At 37.1% G+C, this 22,938-nt stretch overlaps 1 protein-coding gene across 2 annotated transcripts in view; it reads left to right on the forward strand.

Moving 5' to 3' along the window:
* Positions 1-16,788, forward strand: part of CDKN2AIP (CDKN2A interacting protein) — a 43,045-nt gene extending 26,257 nt beyond the window's left edge. The window contains exon 3 of one of the 2 annotated variants that reach the window (XM_053703862.1): positions 14,206-16,788. In XM_053703862.1, the coding sequence (XP_053559837.1) occupies positions 14,206-15,071 (866 nt within the window). In that variant the 3' untranslated portion in view covers positions 15,072-16,788. The remainder of the gene's footprint in view (positions 1-14,205) is intronic. The other variant, XM_053703863.1, reaches the window with a different exon arrangement.
* The last annotated feature ends 6,150 nt before the right edge of the window (positions 16,789-22,938 follow it).

Below are 22,938 nucleotides of genomic sequence, written 5' to 3' on the forward strand. Positions count from 1 at the left end.
TATGTTCAGGTAATCTTCTTAGACCTGCTATATCTTTAGCGGATGTTGCTGCAGCTTCAACTTTTTGGTTAGAAGCTTTAGCTCAACAAGTAACAGATCATAATTCTCATAACATTATTATTCTTCTTCAACATGCTAATAATTTTGTTTGTGATGCCATCTTTGATATTAGAGTTGATGTCAGGTATATGTCCCTAGCTATTTTAGCTAGAAGAGCTTTATGGCTTAAAACTTGGAATGCTGATATGTCTTCTAAGTCTACTCTGCTTTCCCTTTCTTTCCAGGGTAATAAATTATTTAGTTCTCAGTTGGATTCTATTATCTCAACTGTTACTGGAGGGAAAGGAACTTTTTTACCACAGGATAAAAAATCTAAAGGGAAATTTAGGTCTAATAATCGTTTTCGTTCCTTTCGTCACAACAAGGAGCAAAAGCCTGATCCTTCATCCTCAGGAGCGGTATCAGTTTGGAAACCATCTCCAGTCTGGAATAAATCCAAGCCTTTTGGAAAATCAAAGCCAGCTCCTAAGTCCACATGAAGGTGCGGCCCTCATTCCAGCTCAGCTGGTAGGGGGCAGATTACGTTTTTTCAAAGAAATTTGGATCAATTCCATTCACAATCTTTGGATTCAGAACATTGTTTCAGAAGGGTACAGAATTGGCTTCAAGATAAGGCCTCCTGCAAAGAGATTTTTTCTTTCCCGTGTCCCAGTAAATCCAGCGAAGGTTCAAGCATTTCTGAAATGTGTTTCAGATCTAGAGTTGGCTGGAGTAATTATGCCAGTTCCAGTTCTGGAACAGGGGCTGGGGTTTTATTCAAATCTCTTCATTGTACCAAAGAAGGAGAATTCCTTCAGACCAGTTCTGGATCTAAAAATATTGAATCGTTATGTAAGGATACCAACATTCAAAATGGTAACTGTAAGGACTATCCTGCCTTTTGTTCAGCAAGGGCATTATATGTCTACAATAGATTTACAGGATGCATATCTGCATATTCCGATTCATCCAGATCACTATCAGTTTCTGAGATTCTCTTTCCTAGACAAGCATTACCAGTTTGTGGCTCTGCCGTTTGGCTTAGCAACAGCTCCAAGAATTTTTACAAAGGTTCTCGGTGCCCTTCTGTCTGTAATCAGAGAACAGGGTATTGTGGTATTTCCTTATTTGGACGATATCTTGGTACTTGCTCAGTCTTCACATTTAGCAGAATCTCATACGAATCAACTTATGTTGTTTCTTCAAAATCATGGTTGGAGGATCAATTTACCAAAAAGTTCATTGATTCCTCAGACAAGGGTAACCTTTTTAGGTTTCCAGATAGATTCAGTGTCCATGACTCTGTCTTTGACAGACAAGAGACGTCTAAAATTGATATCAGCTTGTCGAAACCTTCAGTCACAATCATTCCCTTCGGTAGCCTTATGCATGGAAATTCTAGGTCTTATGACTGCTGCATCGGGCGCTATCCCCTTTGCTCGTTTTCACATGCGACCTCTTCAGCTCTGTATGCTGAACCAGTGGTGCAGGGATTACACAAAGATATCTCAATTAATATCTTTAAAACCGATTGTACGACACTCTCTGACGTGGTGGACAGATCACCATCGTTTAGTTCAGGGGGCTTCTTTTGTTCTTCCGACCTGGACTGTCATTTCAACAGATGCAAGTCTGACAGGTTGGGGAGCTGTTTGGGGGTCTCTGACAGCACAAGGAGTTTGGGAATCTCAGGAGGTGAGATTACCGATCAATATTTTGGAACTCCGTGCAATTTTCAGAGCTCTTCAGTCTTGGCCTCTTCTAAAGAGAGAATCGTTCATTTGTTTTCAGACAGACAATGTCACAACTGTGGCATATATCAATCATCAAGGAGGGACTCACAGTCCTCTGGCTATGAAAGAAGTATCTCGAATTCTGGTTTGGGCGGAATCCAGCTCCTGTCTAGTTTCTGCGGTTCATATCCCAGGTATAGACAATTGGGAAGCGGATTATCTCAGTCGCCAAACATTGCATCCGGGCGAATGGTCTCTTCACCCAGAGGTATTTCTTCAGATTGTTCAAATGTGGGGACTTCCAGAAATAGATCTGATGGCCTCTCATCTAAACAAGAAGCTTCCCAGGTATCTGTCCAGATCCAGGGATCCTCTAGCGGAAGCAGTGGATGCATTGTCACTTCCTTGGAAGTATCATCCTGCCTATATCTTTCCGCCTTTAGTTCTTCTTCCAAGAGTAATCTCCAAGATTCTGAAGGAATGCTCGTTTGTTCTGCTGGTAGCTCCAGCATGGCCTCACAGGTTTTGGTATGCGGATCTTGTCCGGATGGCCTCTTGCCAACCGTGGACTCTTCCGTTAAGACCAGACCTTCTGTCACAAGGTCCTTTTTTCCATCAGGATCTCAAATCCTTAAATTTAAAGGTATGGAGATTGAACGCTTGATTCTTAGTCAAAGAGGTTTCTCTGACTCTGTGATTAATACTATGTTACAGGCTCGTAAATCTGTATCTAGGGAGATATATTATAGAGTCTGGAAGACTTACATTTCTTGGTGTCTTTCTCATCATTTTTCCTGACATTCTTTTAGAATTCCGAGAATTTTACAGTTTCTTCAGGATGGTTTGGATAAAGGTTTGTCTGCAAGTTCCTTGAAAGGACAAATCTCTGCTCTTTCTGTTCTTTTTCACAGAAAGATTGCTAACCTTCCTGATATTCATTGTTTTGTACAAGCTTTGGTTCGTATAAAACCTGTCATTAAGTCAATTTCTCCTCCTTGGAGTTTTAATTTGGTTCTGGGGGCTCTTCAAGCTCCTCCGTTTGAACCTATGCATTCATTGGACATTAAATTACTTTCTTGGAAAGTTTTGTTCCTTTTGGCCATCTCTTCTGCTAGAAGAGTCTCTGAATTATCTGCTCTTTCTTGTGAGTCTCCTTTTCTGATTTTCTTCTTCTGAAGCTGTTTTTGGTAGAAAAGTACTTCAGGCAGCTGTTTCAGTTTGAATCTTCTGCTTATATTTTCAATTTAAATTTTATTTTGGGTGTGGATTATTTTCAGCGGAATTGGCTGTCTTTATTTTATCCCTCCCTCTCTAGTGACTCTTGCGTGGCAAGATCCACATCTTGGGTAGTCATTATCCCATACGTCACTAGCTCATGGACTCTTGCTAATTACATGAAAGAAAACCTAATTTATGTAAGAACTTACCTGATAAATTCATTTCTTTCATATTAGCAAGAGTCCATGAGGCCCACCCTTTTTTGTGGTGGTTATGATTTTTTTGTATAAAGCACAATTATTCCAATTCCTTATTTTTTATGCTTTCACACTTTTTCTTATCACCCCACTTCTTGGCTATTCGTTAAACTGATTTGTGGGTGTGGTGAGGGGTGTATTTATAGGCATTTTGAGGTTTGGGAAACTTTGCCCCTCCTGGTAGGAATGTATATCCCATACGTCACTAGCTCATGGACTCTTGCTAATATGAAAGAAATGAATTTATCAGGTAAGTTCTTACATAAATTATGGTTTTTGCTTATAAAGATTAAGGGCAGAATAGTAGGAGTTCAAGATGAACTTGTAGTGAAGAAAGTCAGCTGAACTCCGAGATTTTCTACAGTGTAGCAGTACGGGAACATCTGCGTAGGTACCGTGTCAGAGGAGTGTGCCAGGGCTGAGAGTGAGTGTGTGGTTTCTGAACTATAGTTAGGTGGGGCCAGATTGTCAAGTACCGATGTAAGGGTGGAGTTATAGTGGCAGATAGATTTGTCAGGGCAGGAAAAGGAGGGGGATGGAAGAGAGGAGAGATTTGAGAAAGCTAGAGCGCTGTTGCTGATCTAATGACTTAATGTTTCTGTGAAGTTTGGTGTGAGGGGTAGAGGGAGGGGGAGTTGTAGGGAGGGATGTGATCTTGCAAGTGAGGAGAAGTTGTTCTCTGAAATTCCCTATAGCTAAGGGGTTAAAGGGACTAAAAAAACAATAATGCTTACTAAATGTACTATGACATTTTTATTCTTGCATTATTGCTTGAACAGTACTGTGTGTTTAACCAACTCAAAGGGGTTAACCACACAGTTAAATAAACTCAGCTTTGCAACTAAGTACTGAACATGGGCACTTAGACAATCAGGAGTAGCATATGTGTACAGCTGCCAATCTGGTTCACAAGGGCATTGCATTAGCTGAACACAGCTTTGGATTGTCAGATATGCATATATGCCACCCCAACTGTCTTTAGCTCCAGATTAGTTGAGCCTTGCTGCTATTTTTGTAAGGGTTAAACACACCATTCTATTCAAGCTTTAGTGCAATACTAAAAGGCTCCATCATATTAGAGCATTTTATTTTTGTCATTTTTCTCCCTTTAACTGCAATTTTCTTAGTTGTTAAAAATGGGTAAAGTTTAGAAAGGTCTGAAAACTTCTTGACCAAAATAACATTTAAAACTAGGGGGAGAACTATTTTAACAAGCATCTGAGACAGACCTTAAATTTATTTTGCCGAACTGGCATCCCTTGTTATACATACATACATGCTGTTTTACATGTATATAAAATACAGGTTTTACACAAAGATGTTCTCATTTTATTGTATAGAGTTGCACAAGCTCAAGAGTATTTTTTTTTTTAATAACTTCTGGCACCTAACATTTTGAATGATTCTACATTTAACCATACGAAAAGCCTTGATTGGTTCCTCAATATATTTGCTGGTTCTAAGTTTGATAAACATTTGTCTACCCCAGTTATAGAGGTCTTTCTATAAGAGCAGAAAATATCCAACCATTTTTTTATAACACTGTAGTCAATAACGTTTTAAATTAAAAATGCCCCGTTATTCTCTTCAATTCAGGCAACGATTCCATGTCCATGGACTTCTGTTTTGTTTGTTTTTTTGTTTGTTTCAATGAACATATCCTTGTTATCTATACTGTTACACCTGTAAACGTATGTGTACATGGCAGGTGCTGTACAAATAAAAATGATGCAACATACCACATGCATAGACTCTTCCCCTCTCATTAATAATCTGAAACATAATCACCATTTTCTCTCTTACTTGTTCATTAAGCACTATAAACATTCAAAATTACACAGTATATTTTAACTTTTCCTTTAAACAGTTAATAGTATGTAGAATAGCAACTTCACGTTCTTGTTATACTCACCTTCTGAAAGCTCTTCTGCCTGCCCACAAACCAGGTGGAATTTTTAATTCTTACTAGGTGGTACTATCAATCAGAATGCGACCGCCTGCCCCTTTCAATTGCTTTATTGCATGTAGCTAACTTTCCAAAACAGACAGTGGGTCACAATGCTTACTGTATCCTGATTCACTAATTTCGGTGTGAGAGTGTGTGTGTGTGTGTGTGTGTGTGTTTTTAGAGCTTGTGCTAGAAAAAAAGCAGTTTAGTTAGGTATATCGGAATATACAGCTTGAATAAATGTTTTCTATTAAAAAAACATACATTCTAATGTTTTAAACAGTCTATTCTGATTTACTTGCTATTAAACTCCTTTTTCCCCCCCTTGTTCTTCATTAGGTCTAAAGGGTTAAAAATATTCTTGCTAGCACAAGCTCAAAATACACACTGTTTCGCCATGAAATCCGTGAAATTGCAATGCATTGCCACCCACTGTTCATATTGGGGAACTGGCTGTAATTATAGCCAAACAGTTCATAAATCTAGAGACAAACCGTACCCATCCATTTGGCAGAATTGTCCTCTGCTGTAAAGAAGAAAAAAACACTCAAGCTTTGTCTAGTGAATGTAAAGGTCATTTTTAAGACATTGAATCTGCAATTGAAACTAAGAAATATTACATTTTAAAGTAACCTTTTTTTTTGTTAAGCTTTACTAAGTAATTCTGAGCGTTTACTTTCCCTTTACCCTTTCTTGCTGTGACACCTCTGATACATTTCTGAAATTCATAAAAAACAAAATGTATGCTTACCTGATAAATTTAATTTCTTTAATGATGGCGAGAGTCTACAAGATCTTTACACTACAGTCCACTTGGAGGAGGCAAAAAACACCTCTGCATTCCAGAGCTTGAGTCTCTCACACTATCAGAATACCTAAGTCATATATATAGCCGAATAGACAAGGAAAATTAGAAATGCAGGCAAGAACAAAGCAGGGCAGATGGAAGTGCAAATAAATCCTGCAGCCAACTGTATAGAATAATAAGGGCAGGGCTTGTGGACGCTAACCATAGCGAAATAAATTAATTTAACAGGTATGCATAAATTGTGTTTTCTCATAAAATTACTGCTTGTCTTTAAGACACACATGTAATGAAGTCCATGAGCTCACCATGAAGTAGGGGGAACTAAACAGGTTATGCAGGTATGTTACTGAACAGGCACAGTGGCCTGCAGACTTTTCTGACGTAAATTCCCTTTGAAGACATACACCTCAAATCCTAAAAATGTAAGAACAAGACTAAATAGCCTGGCTTTATTATGAAAAATGGGCAAAAAGGCAGAAAGGTCCAAAGGACAAACTATCATTTAACATTTGAGAAGTTTAAAATCTCAAAATTGTTCCTTAGCACATGTATTAAAGGGATACTTAGTTCTCTTGCTATCTTTATTTGAAAAGCAGGAATCTAAACTTATGAGCTGGCCCTTTGTTTGGTTCAACACCCCGGGTAGCGCATGCTGATTGGTGGCAAATAAATGTAGCCACCAATCTGCAAGCGCTACCCAGGGTGCTGAACCTAAATGGGCCGGCTCTTTAGCTTAGATTCCTGCTTTTTATTTAAATAAAGATAGCAAGAGAACAAAGAAAAAATGATTATAGGAGTAAATTAGAAAGATGCTTAAAATTTCATGCTCTATCTGAATCATAAAAAATTGGGTTTAGTATCCCTTAAACTGGCAGAAGGAAAGACCAATTTCCAAGATCAAAAGTATCCTTATAAAGCTTTCTAGGAAAAGGAAACTGTTAGCCGCAACCTGTCCTTCAGAAGGGACCTACAGAGCAGAAGCTGAGGCACATTCCTAGCTGAAGGTAAGACTTGCAGGACAGGTCAACCCATGCATGTGTTCAAATGGGTAGGTATGTATAAATGTAAAACCAAGACTGACTCCTTGAGGAGTAATTGGTTGTCTTTATAACAAGTTCGGTTTTAATGAAACCTGCATTATAATAGATTTGGTTAACGTCCTGAAATACAGAACAGAATATCTTCTATAAGAGTATTGGATAACCACCAGATTAAGACTCCAAGGAGGGAGTAACTGGACAATAATAGACCTAATTCTTATTAGCACCTGTTTGGAAGTCTCATTATCAGGAATTTTATATAACTTTTTTATATAACTTCCTTTTGCAAAGCATAGAGTAGAAGCTGTCCTGTACAAGAGTACCTGACAAGCCCTTCTTCAAAAGAGTCCTATAGGAACTCAGACTTAAAGGGACAGTATACACTCATTTTCATATAACTGCATGTAATAGACACTACTATAAAGAATAAGATGCACAGATACTGATCTAAAAATCCAGTATAAAACGGTTTAAAAACATACTTAGAAGCTTTCAGTTTAGCTCTGTTGAAAAGGCAGTTGGAAAGCCAACTGCAAGTGGGAAATAACACTCCCCCCCTCCCCCTTCTTTTGCATATGAAAATACCCTTTACACAAACAGGAGCAAGCTGGAGTTGGTAGCTGACGGTATTCAAATAAAACTTTGGGGCTTGGTTAGGAGTCTGAAAATCAGAGCAATGTTATTTAAAAATAAGCAAAATTATACATTTTTTTAAAAAACAAACTTTATGGGCTTTATAAATAGATCATCTGCAAAACATTTATGCAAAGAAAAAATGAGTGTATAATGGCCTTTTAAGGAATTCAACAATAGTCTCTCTCATCACCCCACACCCCAGGTTGTTCAGACTTTGTGGAAGCAATGCCTAGAACATACGTTCCAGCTTGAAAGGTTTCTGCACCTTCTCAGACAAACCTCTGTTGAACAAGAGTAGTCAATCAATTGCCAGGCCATCAAACTAGGAAGTTGAGACCCTGAGGAGAGAAGAATCCCATTCCTGAATTGGAGACGACCAGTGAATAAAAGAATATTTAAAAAAGGTCCTCATTCCAAGCTCTGCAAGAAAAAACAAGAAACGTCAATGTTGCTAAAACATATTCTTGCTTGAATAGCAACACAACAGAGGAAAATATAATTATAAGCTTAATGACCAAGAATCACTAAAGCATGAGACTAAGAAAGTTTGTGAAACAAGCAAGAAGCCATAAGCGGTATCTATAATCAATGCCAACTTCTTACTAACTCCTAATGCAGAGAACACTTCCCAGATGAATATTGTTAAAATCGGGTATTAATGGCCCAATGGCAACTTGATTATGCAAGAAAACTGTCATTGGTAGAAAGCTTGGCGTTCCTCCTTGAATGATAAATGAAAGCCACGGATGTGACATTATTTAACAGAATAATTTATTCTGAAAATTATGTGCCCAAGAGTAGAGTCAGCTTAACAGGGCCCTGAAGATCACATGTAGATTTAGAATATTAATAGGTTATTTCGCCTTCCCAGGAACCAAAACTCCTGAGTCTTTAAAGACTCCCAGACAGCCCCCCAACCCAATAGGTTCCTGACAGAAGATTAACATCCAGACTGGCCAAGGAAACAGACCCCTTGGACAAGATAGAAAAGTCTGGCATCATCACCAAACTAGTCATGTCTCTTGAACTTTTAAAGATTTTCTGAGACACATTTGCGCAATGCCTTTCCCCTGCCAAGAGAAAAATCTCTCTTTGGCAATATTAACCAACCTTGGCTTAGTGGTAGCAAAAGCAAGGCCTCTGACTGATTCACAGCCTGCTTATCAATGGGGCCTAGAGTAGGCTATTATAGCGTATGGCGGTATAGCGATGCCCTGGACTCAGACTACCATTAGATTACCGAAAACTGGTAAACACCATAGAGGCTATGAAAGAAGAAATAGAAGGCATATCAGGCCTGTTCCATTCCTTAGTTATCATTTTGGTGACTGAGGTGTAAGGAATCTATCCCCATAGAAGTTAGCTTGTCGGGAATGATGTAGCTTTTACTACCCACAAGCACTAAACAATTCCTGTAACAAAAAATGATGGCTGCTGCCTGAATTATGTACACAACTCCCATCTTGGGAGGGGGAAGCCCTTAGTATCAGAAACACATCTTCTGAACAGAAAACGTCTGATTGCAATGCACCCATATATGCTGGGGGTTAAACTGGTAACTCATTAAAGGGACCATTTACTTAAATTTTCTCCCCTTTTAATTTGTTCACAATGATCTACTTTACCTGCTGGAGTGTATTACATGTTTTACAAGTATTTACATTACCTTTATATTGGCATTTGAAATAGTTTATTTAGCCTGTGGTTTCCCCACCCATCCTGAAAGGCCAAGCTGTATTAGCACAGCCAGTAGAAGAAATTACACTCCCAGTGGGTTATAGAAGATATAAGGTAATGTTAATTTTCCATTGTTCTCTCCAATATTGGTGATTGGTTTATGGATAGATATAAGATAAAGAAGCAGGTATATGTGCACAATGTGATAAAGTAATGAGATCTGATTATACCTACAAGCTCAACCCATTTTATTAGGTTGTGGCTTCAAAACACAAAATTAGCTAATTCATATACACAAATAAGCCTTTAAAAAAGCAAATTTCAAACATTTTATACTCTGTTGATGGTTAAAAAAAAAAATAAAAAAAATTGGAAACACATTAGGGGAAAAACAATTTTATAGTATACTGTCTCTTTAAGGAAGATCCTGGTGAGATAGGGCCTGCAAAGGTTCAGCTTCTGCCACATGCATGTATCTGCATATAAACTGGATGAGGCACAACAGCCGTCAGCACGGTATGCCAGTTAATATAACTTTTCAATTTATGGAGTTATCTATTTATCTAAGATAAGAAACTGCTCAGTGCAGAAGTACTGCTGACCAGGGGTGGGGGTACACAATAATATCCTTACAAGTAAGCAGTAATATGAGGAGCTTACGTGATCTAGATCTGCCCTATGCAAGTAATGGTCAAGAGACCCGAGTTACACCTGTAGACGCAATTTTAGTAGAATTATTGTAATATGAAGGAATTTTATTAAATAAGGATAGTAATACTGATTATCTCCCAAAAAGATATTTAAGCACCAGTTAGCAGTAAAAGGCACACAATAGAACTGTTCCAAGAGAAAATACTGATAATTACATTAACCCCTTATAAAAACTGTATTATGGAAGTGTTAATAATGCCCACTTTGAGATAAAAACATTCTCGCATACACCTGTACAGGTAGCAGTACATATCCTCAATTACGTAATGGCTACTGCACCTCAGAGAGAAGGTAATAAGGTAAACACCATGCCAAAAGTTTAAAGGACCATAGTAGTCAAACACAGGCTTTGTGAATCATGGATATATGTTCATGCTATAAGCCAGTCAATTGTACTTGCCTGTCAACACCTTTGTCTACTGTGCTTAACAGATGGCTGCATTCAGTAGATGGGCACATCCATGTTAGTAAAAGCACTGTCCCAAGGGTCTTACAAGGTGCAGCACACTGTAGAGCAGGGAATTGGCAGACAAATATGCATTTCACCTGGGAGGCCTGTGACATTACCTGACTGTTCTCTGTCCTTTTGTAGGCACTCTGAGGGGGGATATTGGGTCTCTGATTGGTTAGAGATCCACTATCAAAGATGTGTAATCGGCACTTAGAATTCACCTCACTCATCATCTTGGATAAAAAATTTGAATGAGGCACTCTTGGATAGTGAGAGGGATTAGCGCTCTGGAATGTAGGGTTGATTTTGCCTCCTTTTAGTGAAATGGATTATAATTCCACCTGTAACAATCTCATTGACTCTCACCATCTTGTGAAAGCAATAACCTTTTAATTCTTAGATGTCCGTAACAGTCATACATCCATGCAGTTTTATGTACTGTAAAGCCTTTCAATAATAAAACAATTTGTTGAAATTGTGTTAAGAAGGAATTGTAGTGCAGCTGCTTAAAAAAAAATAATAGAAAAATAAAAGCATGGAAGGCATATGAATGCCAGATATGTGTCACTATTAATAATATTTCAGTGATGGATCATTTGTAGCATCTACTCTGCATAGTTTTCTTTGTGATGTAATCTCTTTAGGTGCTGGTAAAGTATTACATATGATATAGCCTCATGTCACTTAAAGGGATAGGAAATTCAGAATAAAACTTGCATGATTCAGATAGCATGTAAATCTAAGACACTTTTAAATTCACTTCTATTTTCAAATGTGCTTCTCTTGGTATCCCCTGTTGAAGAAGAATATACACATATCTTACACTAGTGTGAGCTAGCTGCTAATTGGTGCCTGCACACTTGTTTCTTGTGATTGGCTAACTGTATGTGATCAGCTAGCTGCTAGTAGTGCAATGCTGTTCCTTCAGCAAAGGATAACAAGATAATGAAGCAAATTTTATAATAGAAGTAAATTATAAAGTTGTTTAAAATGTTATGTTCTATCCAAATCATGAAATACATTTTTGAGGTTTCCTGTTCCGTTAACGTTATATATATATATATATATATATATATATATATATATATATATATATATATATATATATATATATATATATATATATATATATATATATATATATATATATATATATATATATATATATATATATATATATATATATATATATATATATATATATATATATATATATATATAAAGAAAATAGAATGTCAGGGGATAAAATCCACAGACAAGCCTCAATAGAGCACCCCTTACAGGGAAAGCCTAGAAAACTAGTATTAGACACACAGATTATAGCTGCCTGTCCTAAAAAGAGTGGTCCCTCAAAACCTCTCTAAACATAAAGGTACAGAAAGGGGCAGGATGGCGCTATGCAAAGTGTATTACACAGACTGATAAACAATAGTAGGGGAAAGGATAGCGCTAAATATAATTATTAAAATCAATCAGCTCAAAACCCACACATAAAAAAACTCCCAGCAAATACAATTACAATTAATACAAATACAATTAAAATAAAGTTCATAGAAAAGTCCATGGAAATAAAATATGTGATATTAAAGGGACACTCAGGTCAAATTAAATTTTCATGATTCAAATACAGCATGCAATTTGAAACAACTTTCCAATTTACGTTCATTTAAAAAATGTGACACTTTTTGAGTCACCAGCTCTTACTGAGCATGTGCAAGAATTCAGACTATACGTATATGCATTTGTGATTGGCTGATTGCTATCACATGGTACAGGGGGAGTGGAAATAGACATAACTTTGAAATTTTTAGAAAAAAAAACCAAGACAATGTGACACACCAGGGTGAGAAGTCTTCACGCCCAACTAGATGTGCACTTACTTTAGAAACCCTCAATCAATATGAGGTAAGTAGATTGTATCGGTCTGACACCTCCCAGAGTATGGATCAGGATGTCTGTATATAGAATAATCATTTGATTCCAATGCTTGGAATTTCAGATACTTTCAATTTCAGAATATTACGCTCTAATGCCTCCCCTCCGTATTTAGCCAATCATATCAGCAGACAGGGAAACAAAAGCACAAGCCAGGAAAGGCTAATAGCGTTATACCGTTTATTGGAATATAAAATAGAATAAAAAGGATTATTCAACTCACACTTATTAACCTCAGCAATATGAGGTATATATAAAGCAATGATATCCTCCTGACAGTGAAAATATACAAATTATGTCAGCGAACAAAATAGACATACAAAATAATCCCAATCTGGGTGAGGCCTTATGCCTCTGAAACCTGGTAGGTTTGTATATTTTCACTGTCAGGAGGATATCGTTGCTTTATATAAACCTCATATTGCTGAGGTTAATAAGTGTGAGTTGAATAATCCTCCTTTTTATTCTATTTTGTATTCCAGTAAACGGTATAATGCTATTAGCCTGTCCTGGCTTGTGTTTTTGTTTCCCTGTCTGCTGATATGATTGGCTAAATACGGAGGGGAGTCATTGGAGCGTGCTATTCTGAAATTGAAAGTTTCTGAAATTGGAATCAAACGATTCTTTCATATACAGACATCCTGATCCATACTCTGGGAGGTGCCAGACCGATAAGATCTACTTACCTCATATTGATTGAGGGTTTCTAAACTAAGTGAACATCTAGATGGGTGTGAAGACTTCTCACCCTGGCGTGTCACATTATCTTGGATTGTCATTTTTTAATATTTTATTTCCATGGACTTTTCTATAAACTTTATTCTTTTTTAATTGTATTTGCTGGGAGTGTTTTTTATTTGTGGGTTTTGAGCTGATTGTTTTAATTCATTTTATTTAGCGCTATCCCTTCTCCTACTATTGTTTATCAGTCTGTGTAATACACTTTGCATAGCGCCATCCTGCCCATACACACACACATATATATATGTATGTGTGTGTGTGTGTGTGTATAATTTTTTTTTTTTCATGCTTCAGACACAGCATACAGTTTTAAACAACTTTACAATTTATTCTATTATCAAATTTGACTAATTCTCTTGGTCTTCTATGGGGAATGTGCAGCAATGCACTACTGGCAGCTAGCTAGACCCATGGGGTTAGCCAGTGATAAAGGGTATATAAGTACAGCCACCAATCAGTAGCTTCTTCCAGTAATGTATTGCTTCTCCTGAGCCTACCTAGGTATCCTTTTAAACAAAGTGTAGCAAGAGAACAAAACAGACAATAGAAGTAAATTAGAAAGTTGTTTTAAAATTGCATGCGCTCTCTGAATCATGAATAAAACAGTTTTTTTTCCTAACCCTTTAAGTTAAAATAATAAATAAGCTTTTCTACCTAACTCAAGAATATTTAGCACTCCTCCAGTTGACTACTCTATCCTTTCATGTGTATGAGATCATGTTGCTAAGCACAAGAGAGGTAACTTGTCTGTAGCTTAACACTGGGGTGTGAGAGGGGTCGTTAAAATTATTTTAATGTTTTTTTAAAAGGCAATTGTGCTTCAGAGGTAGATACAATATCAAAATAGGACTGTTTTATTATCTTTGGGTTTTTTTGGGGGGGGTGCTATGGTCAGTCAGTAGCTTATAAAATTGTCAATACAAAGATGATTGGAGATTTAAAGAAAATACTTTGAATTTATAAAGCAATATGTAATTTTGTTTGTCTGATACTTATATGTTGTTTTCACAGAAGAGATAGTGGAGAATTGCAAGATACAGAAATCTTGTGAAGACAGAGTGGGCAATAGCTCAAATAATGTCAAAGAGGAGGCTCGGGGCGAGCAAAATAACACAGTGGAGAAATTAGCAGGGGGACATACTGATACCTTTGTCCCTTCAACTAATGTAAGTCTGATAGATGTTCATCCCAGTGGAATGCAAAGGACAAATGCAGTGCTAGGTCATGTTGAAAAATCAAGCAATAATCAGAATGCATCTGAAACCAAACCTACTTCTAGCTTCAATGTTCCTGCTGATGTTCGGGGAGAAAGTCAGGCTCCAATGGAAATGGAAAATAGTGCTGAAAGCATGCCACAAACTACTGCCAAAGGACCTTCACAGCTGATCGTCGATACTGTTAAACCTCCTCGCAAGCTGACTATTGAAGATACCAAGGAGAGACAGATCTTCTTTAACAGGCTCTACAAGACTGTTGCTTGGAAACTAGTTTCCGCTGGTGGTTTCAGTCCCAACCTAAATCATGGAGAGTTACTAAATAACTGTATTGAATCTTTAAAATCCACACTGGATATTGCTTTTGTCCCTTTAAATGAATTGGCAGATTTACCACAGAACAAAACGTCTCAGGAAAATATAGTATGTGAATTAAGATGCAAAGCTGTTTATTTAGGCATGGGTTGTGGTAAAACAAAGGAGACTGCAAAAGCAGTGGCTTCCAAGGAAGCTATGAAACTGTTTCTAAAGAAGAAAGTTGTTGTTAAAATATGCAAGAGGAAATACAATGGAAGTGAAGTGGAGGACTTGGTATTACTTGATGAGGACTCTCGGCCTGTGAACTTACCTCCAGCTCTAAAAAACCCACTGGATCTAATTTAATGCATTGACCTTATTTAGTGGTTAGAACAAAACAAAAGACATACTTTGTACTTGCATATTAAAACACTGAGATTTTTCAAATATTTTGTATTTTTGATTCGGTTTTAATAGAGGAATGGTCACCTTTTGTTAACTGAAATTTATTTTTCATCAGAAGGTTAGATTGTGTTAATGGGTTGCCTTAAAAATGCTCTTCTATGCTTTTATGTAAACAATCATTGGTATGATTTTAGTAATTTTTTTAATTACAGAATTCATAGTCATTACATTCTTCAATACTTACAAAGTTTAATGTACTGTTTTTGCCATATTTGTTAACCTTCTGCAAAGATCTTTTAGTTGACATTCAATTACCATAATCTGTATCATTAATTGACTATCTGGAAATGTGACAAAAATGTTTTACTTACATTGCTATTTTGCAAATTCTTTCTTTTTATGTACCTTGCTAAAAAAAAAAAGTTGAATAATTTTAGTAATATCTATGTTACATTGTTTCAGTATAGTTTTTTGTTACATTGCAGAGTTTTGGGGTTCCGCACTTTAAAAAAAAAAACTGTTCTAACCTCTGCTTTCTCACATGTTTTGCTATTCATTAAATCTGTTTTATTTTTGGGTTGTCTTTGTTTCCCATAAAGTCCTTTTTGACTGCCATCAAGTATCCAAACATATGTGTATGCAGTGCCTATTATTATATTTATAAACTGAGGCTAAGATAATAAAAATTCAAAACAGAGAAACATGGATCAAGAAGAAATAATAAAACTATATAACCTTATTCAAATGCAGGGACAGTGGACCATATTTAAAGATCCATATTTTTAAAACATCTACTAAAATGTACTACTTAATTACTGATTTCTGTTTTTATTTTTCCTTTTAAATAATCTCAACATCCCTTTATTATAAAGGCACAGTAAAGGTGAAATATATTTTTCTATATCTAGAGATTTGCTTGCAAATTATCTCTCTGTAGTTACTACACAAATTTGCATTCTTGCTTGTTAAAAATACCTTTATTTGGTCATAAAAATGTCCTTCCTTTTGTCATTACTTTGTCTACTTGAGGGAAGCAATGGGGAACACATGCTACAGAAAATATATTTGGGTGAGCGTTTGCCTTGAGGTTTGCTGAACCATTGCTTATTAAAAAAAAAAAAAAAGGAAGGAAAAAACATGGAGGCAGAGGGAGGAGGACCCCTCAACATGACAAAATAGGTATTTTCAAAATGCAAAATTGAATAGTAACTATAGAGTTATTATAATTGTCAAGCATACTCTATAAATACAAATATCATATCCTCCCTTACTTTCCAATCATTAAAGAGTCAGGTGTCATAAGGAAAATGGTTACTGTTTCTATTCAGTTTTAATATGGAAGCAAACAGCCAAGTAAAAACTATTTAAATTTAAGCTAGTATACTAAACAGTCTTAACCGTTTTAAGAAGAACATTAGAGCTATCGAATAGTTAAATAATTTTTTTTATTATTATTTCAGTATCACAAAAGCATCTTTCTAGAGTCTAATGGAACAAAGCTTTGACATATAGTCTTAAGGTATAATTGAAGCTAATTTTACTTTACATTGTAAAATGTAAATAAACGACTGCAATATTCCAAAGTTCACGCTACAGATTGTAATGTGTCCGTAATAATGTGCCCATTCTTTAGTTCTTCTAAATGCTTTAACAAACCCAATAAAAATAAGTAGTTACAGTTTGTGTCAAAATCTTGTGTATTCTTGCCTTCTCTGTATCTGGCAATTAAAAAAGTAACATTACAGGGTTGATAGAATAGTAAGCTTTGTTCCAAGGCTACTTGTCATTTTTTATATTTTTTGTAATCCTATTCCTGTAAAGTTCATCACATTTTAAAAGTACAATAAAGTAAAACTTAAACTCAAGTAGAGCATGCAATTTTAAACAACTTTACAGTTTACTTTTAATAGTCGAATTTGCTCTGTTCTATTGGTCTCATTTGTTGAAAAGCATACTTAGGTAGGTTCAGCAATGCATTTACTGGGAGCTGCAAAAGCCTCTTGTCATCGGCTCACTTGATGTGTTTAGCTAGCATCCAGAAGTGTGTTACTGTTTCTTTAACACTTGATACCAAGAAAATGAAGCAAATTTAATAGAACTAAATTGGAAAGTAGTTTATAATTGTATGTTCTATCTGAATCATGAAATAAAGAATTTGGGTTTCGTCTCTTTACAGGGATAGTAAACCCCTTGTAATGCCAAGATTTGTATGCAGTCTTGCCATGAATTAACAGTGTTTTGATAAATGTTTTGTTTGTTTTTACTTTGAGTTTTTAAAACATTGCAAGAAAACTAAAAGAAGAAAAAACACCAAGCATCATAAACCAAAGAACAATCTTCTATACAAAACAAATATTTAAAAAAAAATATGAAATATAAATATTTTTTAATCTCCTCCAATTACATTGACTAAATATTTTTTATTCTACCACCGAAATTTAAACAAAACATTCTCCTTTGAGAATAACTAAGAATTCAGATTTTTCAAAAGGTAAGAGAATCTGATGTTGAACAGAGAGTTTCTTTTAATAAATATCCCCCATTTTTATAAGAATTTTTGAATGCCATATTCTATAGTAGTGTGCATATCAAATGGTTCAATTAACATTTGATTATATGTTTTGTTTTAAAAAATTTAAATAAAATAGGTATTTTTTTAGAAGTCCAAGATTTTAATGTATTAATTATAACAAGAACATTTGTATAACATTCATGTATTTCTCTTTGTAAAAAGCAATTTGTTTAGTATTAATTGGTCCAATACAATAGTGTGTCCGTTTCTTTACCCAATAAAATATTTTAAACCAAAATGTATTAATGTTTGGACAATCAAAGAAGCAATGCCCATCACTGGCATTTTTATGACCACACTTTTTGCACATTGCCTCATCTGTTTGTCTTCTAGACATTTCTTTTGGTGTAATATAAGATAAGTGTAATAATCTTATATGAGATTCTCTCCATGAAGTAGAAAGTGTAACTTTTTTTTAACTGATAAAACTCTTGTAAGTACGTTTGTATTGATGCAATAGATTCCAGTTTTTAGTTAATAAATCTAAAACAGATTGTCCTATTTTAGTTACCAGACTATTTTATATAACAAATAAATGTTTTCTTTCCTAATGATAATATATTTCTAATGACACAGTGAGTCCATGGATCATCATCAATTACTGTTGGGGAATATCACTCCTGGCCAGCAGGAGGAGGCAAAGAGCACCATAGCAGAGCTGTTAAGTATCTCTTCCTACCCACAATCCCCCAGTCATGCTCTTTGCCTTAGGTGCAAGGAGGAGGTGAATATTTAGGTGCCTGTTAATGATTCTTCTTTCAAGAGTTTTTTATTTTGAAAAATCTGAGCAAGCTTGCTCTGATCTTCCCTTATGTGCTGGGTGTAGCCGTACTCTACATTAGTCTCTTCAGCAGGGCAGTGGTGGCTTTAAAGCAGTTAGCAATTTGTGGAGAAGGCTTCACTGCGTTTTGCTAACATTGCTGCCCTGGTATAGAAAGTATAAGTAGGTTTACTCTATCCTTTCTTTGGTTACAGGTCTCTGTGAGGAGTGGCATCCTCTCAAGCTTTGTAAGTCGTCCTGCCTGGATACCAGACTGCAGGTAAGTGCCTTTTTGTCTTCTGGGGCTAGGAGGCTGGCACTGAAGGGTTTAAGCGCCCTGTCTGCTCTTTATGTGGGACACATTCTTATGAAGGATAGGTAGGCAGTGCACAGGCACTTTATTTGCATGTGTATGGAGACTTAGGGGTTAATCCACTTTATGGAAGGGGTTAACCGTCTATGGAGTTTAAACTGTAACCTAAAATAATTTAATTAACTTTTTGAAGTTTTATGATTTATCCCTGGTTCGCCTATGGTTCAGTTCCATGGGAAGGGGGGAATTTTATTTCCTCTGAGATAAAGTCTTAGGGGTTAATTTCTTAATCTTGCAAATTTAAGCCAAACAACTAACATATTAAAGTTAATAAACATTAATTAAAACCTACTGACCTATATTTTCTCCAAAACGAAGTTTCATAACGTTATAAAAGTTATATCTTTTATTCCCCGATGATGTCACATTATCCTGCCCACTATTTTCAGCACTGTGTGTTCAAAATACTTAAACCAATGAAATTGTGTTTAAAGCGCCATTTTGAAACCTAGGTATTGTAAACGGATTGGTACAGAGCAAAGGATACCCACGGAGTGGGTTTGGAAAACAATTAAATTTGCAGACAAGATTTCTGATGTACGGTAGAGATATGTTAATGAAATGCTATTGATAAAAAGCGTATTTGGGGTAGTTAGTAACAGGCATAGAAAATATTTACTTACAGTGGCCCTTTAAGGCACTGCCACAGCTTTCTCCCTTAACGTCCCAAGCCTCTGTGTCACCTGCAGTGCCCTGCGGTTCCTCTCAATCTCCTGGAGGAGTGTATTTGCATACAGAAATTGTAAGCTCAGGTATCTTCTGTGGTATCTGCGGCTTGGTCTGTTTTTTCCTTTCCTACAGGGAAACTAACCGCCGGGCTTTGTGGCTAAAATTTTGTCGGATGAGAAGCCTACCTGTGACTTTAGGCCCTTTTTGTCTGCAGTTTCAATATCTATTTGTTCTCCAAATCCACACTTCTGGCATTTCCTTTCTAGGATCAGATTTTGATCTGCCTTATTTTTCTGTCGTTGTAAGGGAGACTTGGTGTAGTGGTTTGATCCACTTCACCTGAGGCAGGAGGTTGTGAGTTTGAACCCAGGTAAAGCTCCTGCTTTCCCATCCAAGAACGTCAAGAGTCTATGGGAAAGTCTCCTTTTCCTGCAGAGTCAGTCATGCCCTTTTTGGAGTACAATTTAGGATTGCTCCTGAGGGCAGTTTTTTTTTTTCTAGAGTACCTACATTACAGGTGTGATAAGAGACATCCCTTGAACTAGATCAGGACCTTCCTCAATGGGAGCGATAGTTCCGTTCCAATTTGGAAGCGGAGTTTAGGCGCTTGCCTCATATAACTCGGGAGTATCCTTCTCCTTTAGCGAACTAAGGACCTTAAGGATTTATTGTTTTCATGAGAGGATCTTCTCAAGTCTGAGTTCCTTCATCTTAGACAGACTTTTAGGTCTTGAAGTATTGCAAGGCAATATTTTTCAAGTATCTTCCTTTGAGGAAATTCTCTTTAAGAGATCCTGTCCAATCTTCTTCCCCAGGGTGGGGAAATGAATCAGACGAGAGTCCCTTGTTTCTTTTCCAGGGGTGATAAATTTGGGTTTACCGCCTCAATTTCCCTGATTGCAACAGTTCTTTTCTGTTTTCGGAAGTTATGTGGGGCCAGGTCTAGTCAATACCTGGATGGGAGTCCACTTGGGACTACCAGGTGCGGTAGGTTTGATCTCACTAGATTCTCTATCTAGGAGAAGGAATTTAATTTCCTTTTTCTTTCTCTGCAGTGTCTGTCCGTCCATCAGCAAGTGCTGGTAATCCAGTACATAGTTTATCCATCTTACAACCAGTAGGTTTGGAGTTTGGATATAGCTGCAGTTGATTTTACCTTCACTTTCAGTGACTCACGGTAGGAGGGTATTGGTTGGTTGTTTATCATGGACATCATTCCCTTTAATAATTCCATAGAATGGAGATCATTCGGATCTGTCTCCATAGATAGATCTAGATCAGTCGTTGAAAGACTTCTCCCGAGGTGGTTTCGAGAGTACCTGCATCAGGGCACGTGCTTCTAGAGACATTCCTGGGTTATGTGTCCTTGGAATTCATTCTGCTGGGCTGGTGAAACAGTATGAATAAGTGTCTGCTCTCCTCTTTAACATCTTGGAGTTGAGAGCGTGTTTAATGGGCTGATTAATTGGCTTCTGTGGTGCTAGCTTCAGCAGCACTTATACTAAAATTGGAACGATCCAGAGTAGATTAGCATGGCTTTCTTTGGCTCCAGTCGCTTTATGTCACCTTAATGGTTTTTATCTACCATCCGGGAGGATCTCTGAGTTCCTTTGCCATGTAGGAGGTGACTTGGTTTGTTTACTGGGAGGAAGCTCACAATTGTTCTCTCTACGTTCAACTTTCCTGGAGCGGAAGCTTCAGCTGGTGGTGTTCTCCTCCCCGACAGCTCTGATAGTTGCTTGGGTGGTTCCTTGGGAATTCAGGCTGATATCCTGTTCTCTCCATTTGCTCTCTGCCACGAGGTGTTGCTTGTATCAAATAGGAGAGAGTATTGGGGATTCTATTAGCTCCTGTGTGGCCTCGCAGGATCTGGTATGCAGATCTAGTAGAAATGTCGTCCCTAACTCTGTGGAAACTTCTCAGGGAGGACCTTCTACTTCAGGGGCCCTTCCTTCACCCGCCTCTCGCTTCTCTGAAGCTAACTGTTTGGAGACTGAACGCTTGATTTTTCCAGGCGTGTTTTTTCTGAGTCGGTTTTTGAGTCCTTGGTTCAGGCTTGCAAGCCTGTTACTAGGTGGATTTACCATAAGAGATCTAGAGGATATTCCTGGAGGGAGGTCAGGATTCCAAGGAATTGTCTTTCGCCAGGAAGGCCTTGAGAAAGGGTTGTCTTTCTGCACCCTCATAGGTTAGATCTCTGCTCTTTCCATTTTTCTACTCAAGTGTCTGGCGGAGGTGCCAGTTGTACAATCCTTTTTCAGGCTCTGGTCAGTATCAGGCCTGTGTTTAAATTAGTTGCTCCACCTTGGAGTCTTAACCTTGTTCTTAAAGTTATACATCAGGCTCCGTTTGAGCCTCTGCATTCCATAGATATTAAGTTATTATCTTGGAAGGTTTTTGTTTCTTACTGCTATTTCTTCTGCTCAGAGAGTTTCTGAACTTTCAGCCTTGCAGTGTGATTCTCCTGATCTCTTATTTCATTGGATAATAATCGGACAGTTCTCCGTGCCAAGTTTGTTTTTCTTCCTAGTGTTGTTCGGACAAGCATATTTATCAGGAAATTGTTGTTCCTTCTATCTGCCCTAGCCTTCTTATACGGAAGGGTTGCTACACAACTTAGACGTTGTGCGTACTCTTAAGCTGTTTTTTTTTTTTTTTTTTGCAGGCTTCAAAGGATTTTTGTAAGTAGCTCTACTACTTCTGTGGTTGAGAAGTATTATTCATTTGGCATATGAGTCTGCTGGACAGCAGCCTTTTGAGAGAATTACGGCTCATTCCACCAGGAAGGTGTCTTCTTCTTGGGTCTTCAAGAATGAGGCCCCAGTGGAACTGATTTGTAAGGCTGCAACTTTTTTTCTAAAATCTATGAAATTGATACTTTTGCCTCGGCTGAGGTTTCTTTTTGGGAGAGAGGTTCTGCAAAGCAGTTGTGCCTTCTGTTTAGGTTACCTGTTTTGTCCCTCCTGTATCATCTGTGTCCTCTAGCTTAGGTATTGATTTCCAACAGTAATTAATGATCCATGGACTCACTGTGTCATTATAAAGAAAACAAAATTCATGCTTACCTGATTTCTTTCTTGACACGGTGAGTCCACGGCCCACCCTGTATTTTTCAAGACGGGTTTTTTTTTATACAAACTTCTGCACCTTGTGTTACTTCCTTTCTCTCCTTTCCTTTGGTCAAATGACTGGGGGATTGTGGGTAGGAAGTGATACTTAAAGGGGCATTAAACCCCAAAAAATTATTTCATGATTCAGATAGAGGATACAATTTTTAAAAAGTCTTCAATTTACTTATATTATCAATTTTTTTTCCCTTCTCATGTTCTTCTTTGTTGAAGAGATACCTAGGTAGGTAGCGTGAACATGCCTAAAGCGTTACATGACAGGAAATAGTGCTGCCATCTAGTGCCCCTGCTAATGTATAACATTGTTGCAAAACTGCTGCTATATA

This window comes from Bombina bombina, chromosome 2, assembly GCF_027579735.1.
Source record: "Bombina bombina isolate aBomBom1 chromosome 2, aBomBom1.pri, whole genome shotgun sequence".
Lineage (NCBI taxonomy): Eukaryota > Metazoa > Chordata > Amphibia > Anura > Bombinatoridae > Bombina > Bombina bombina.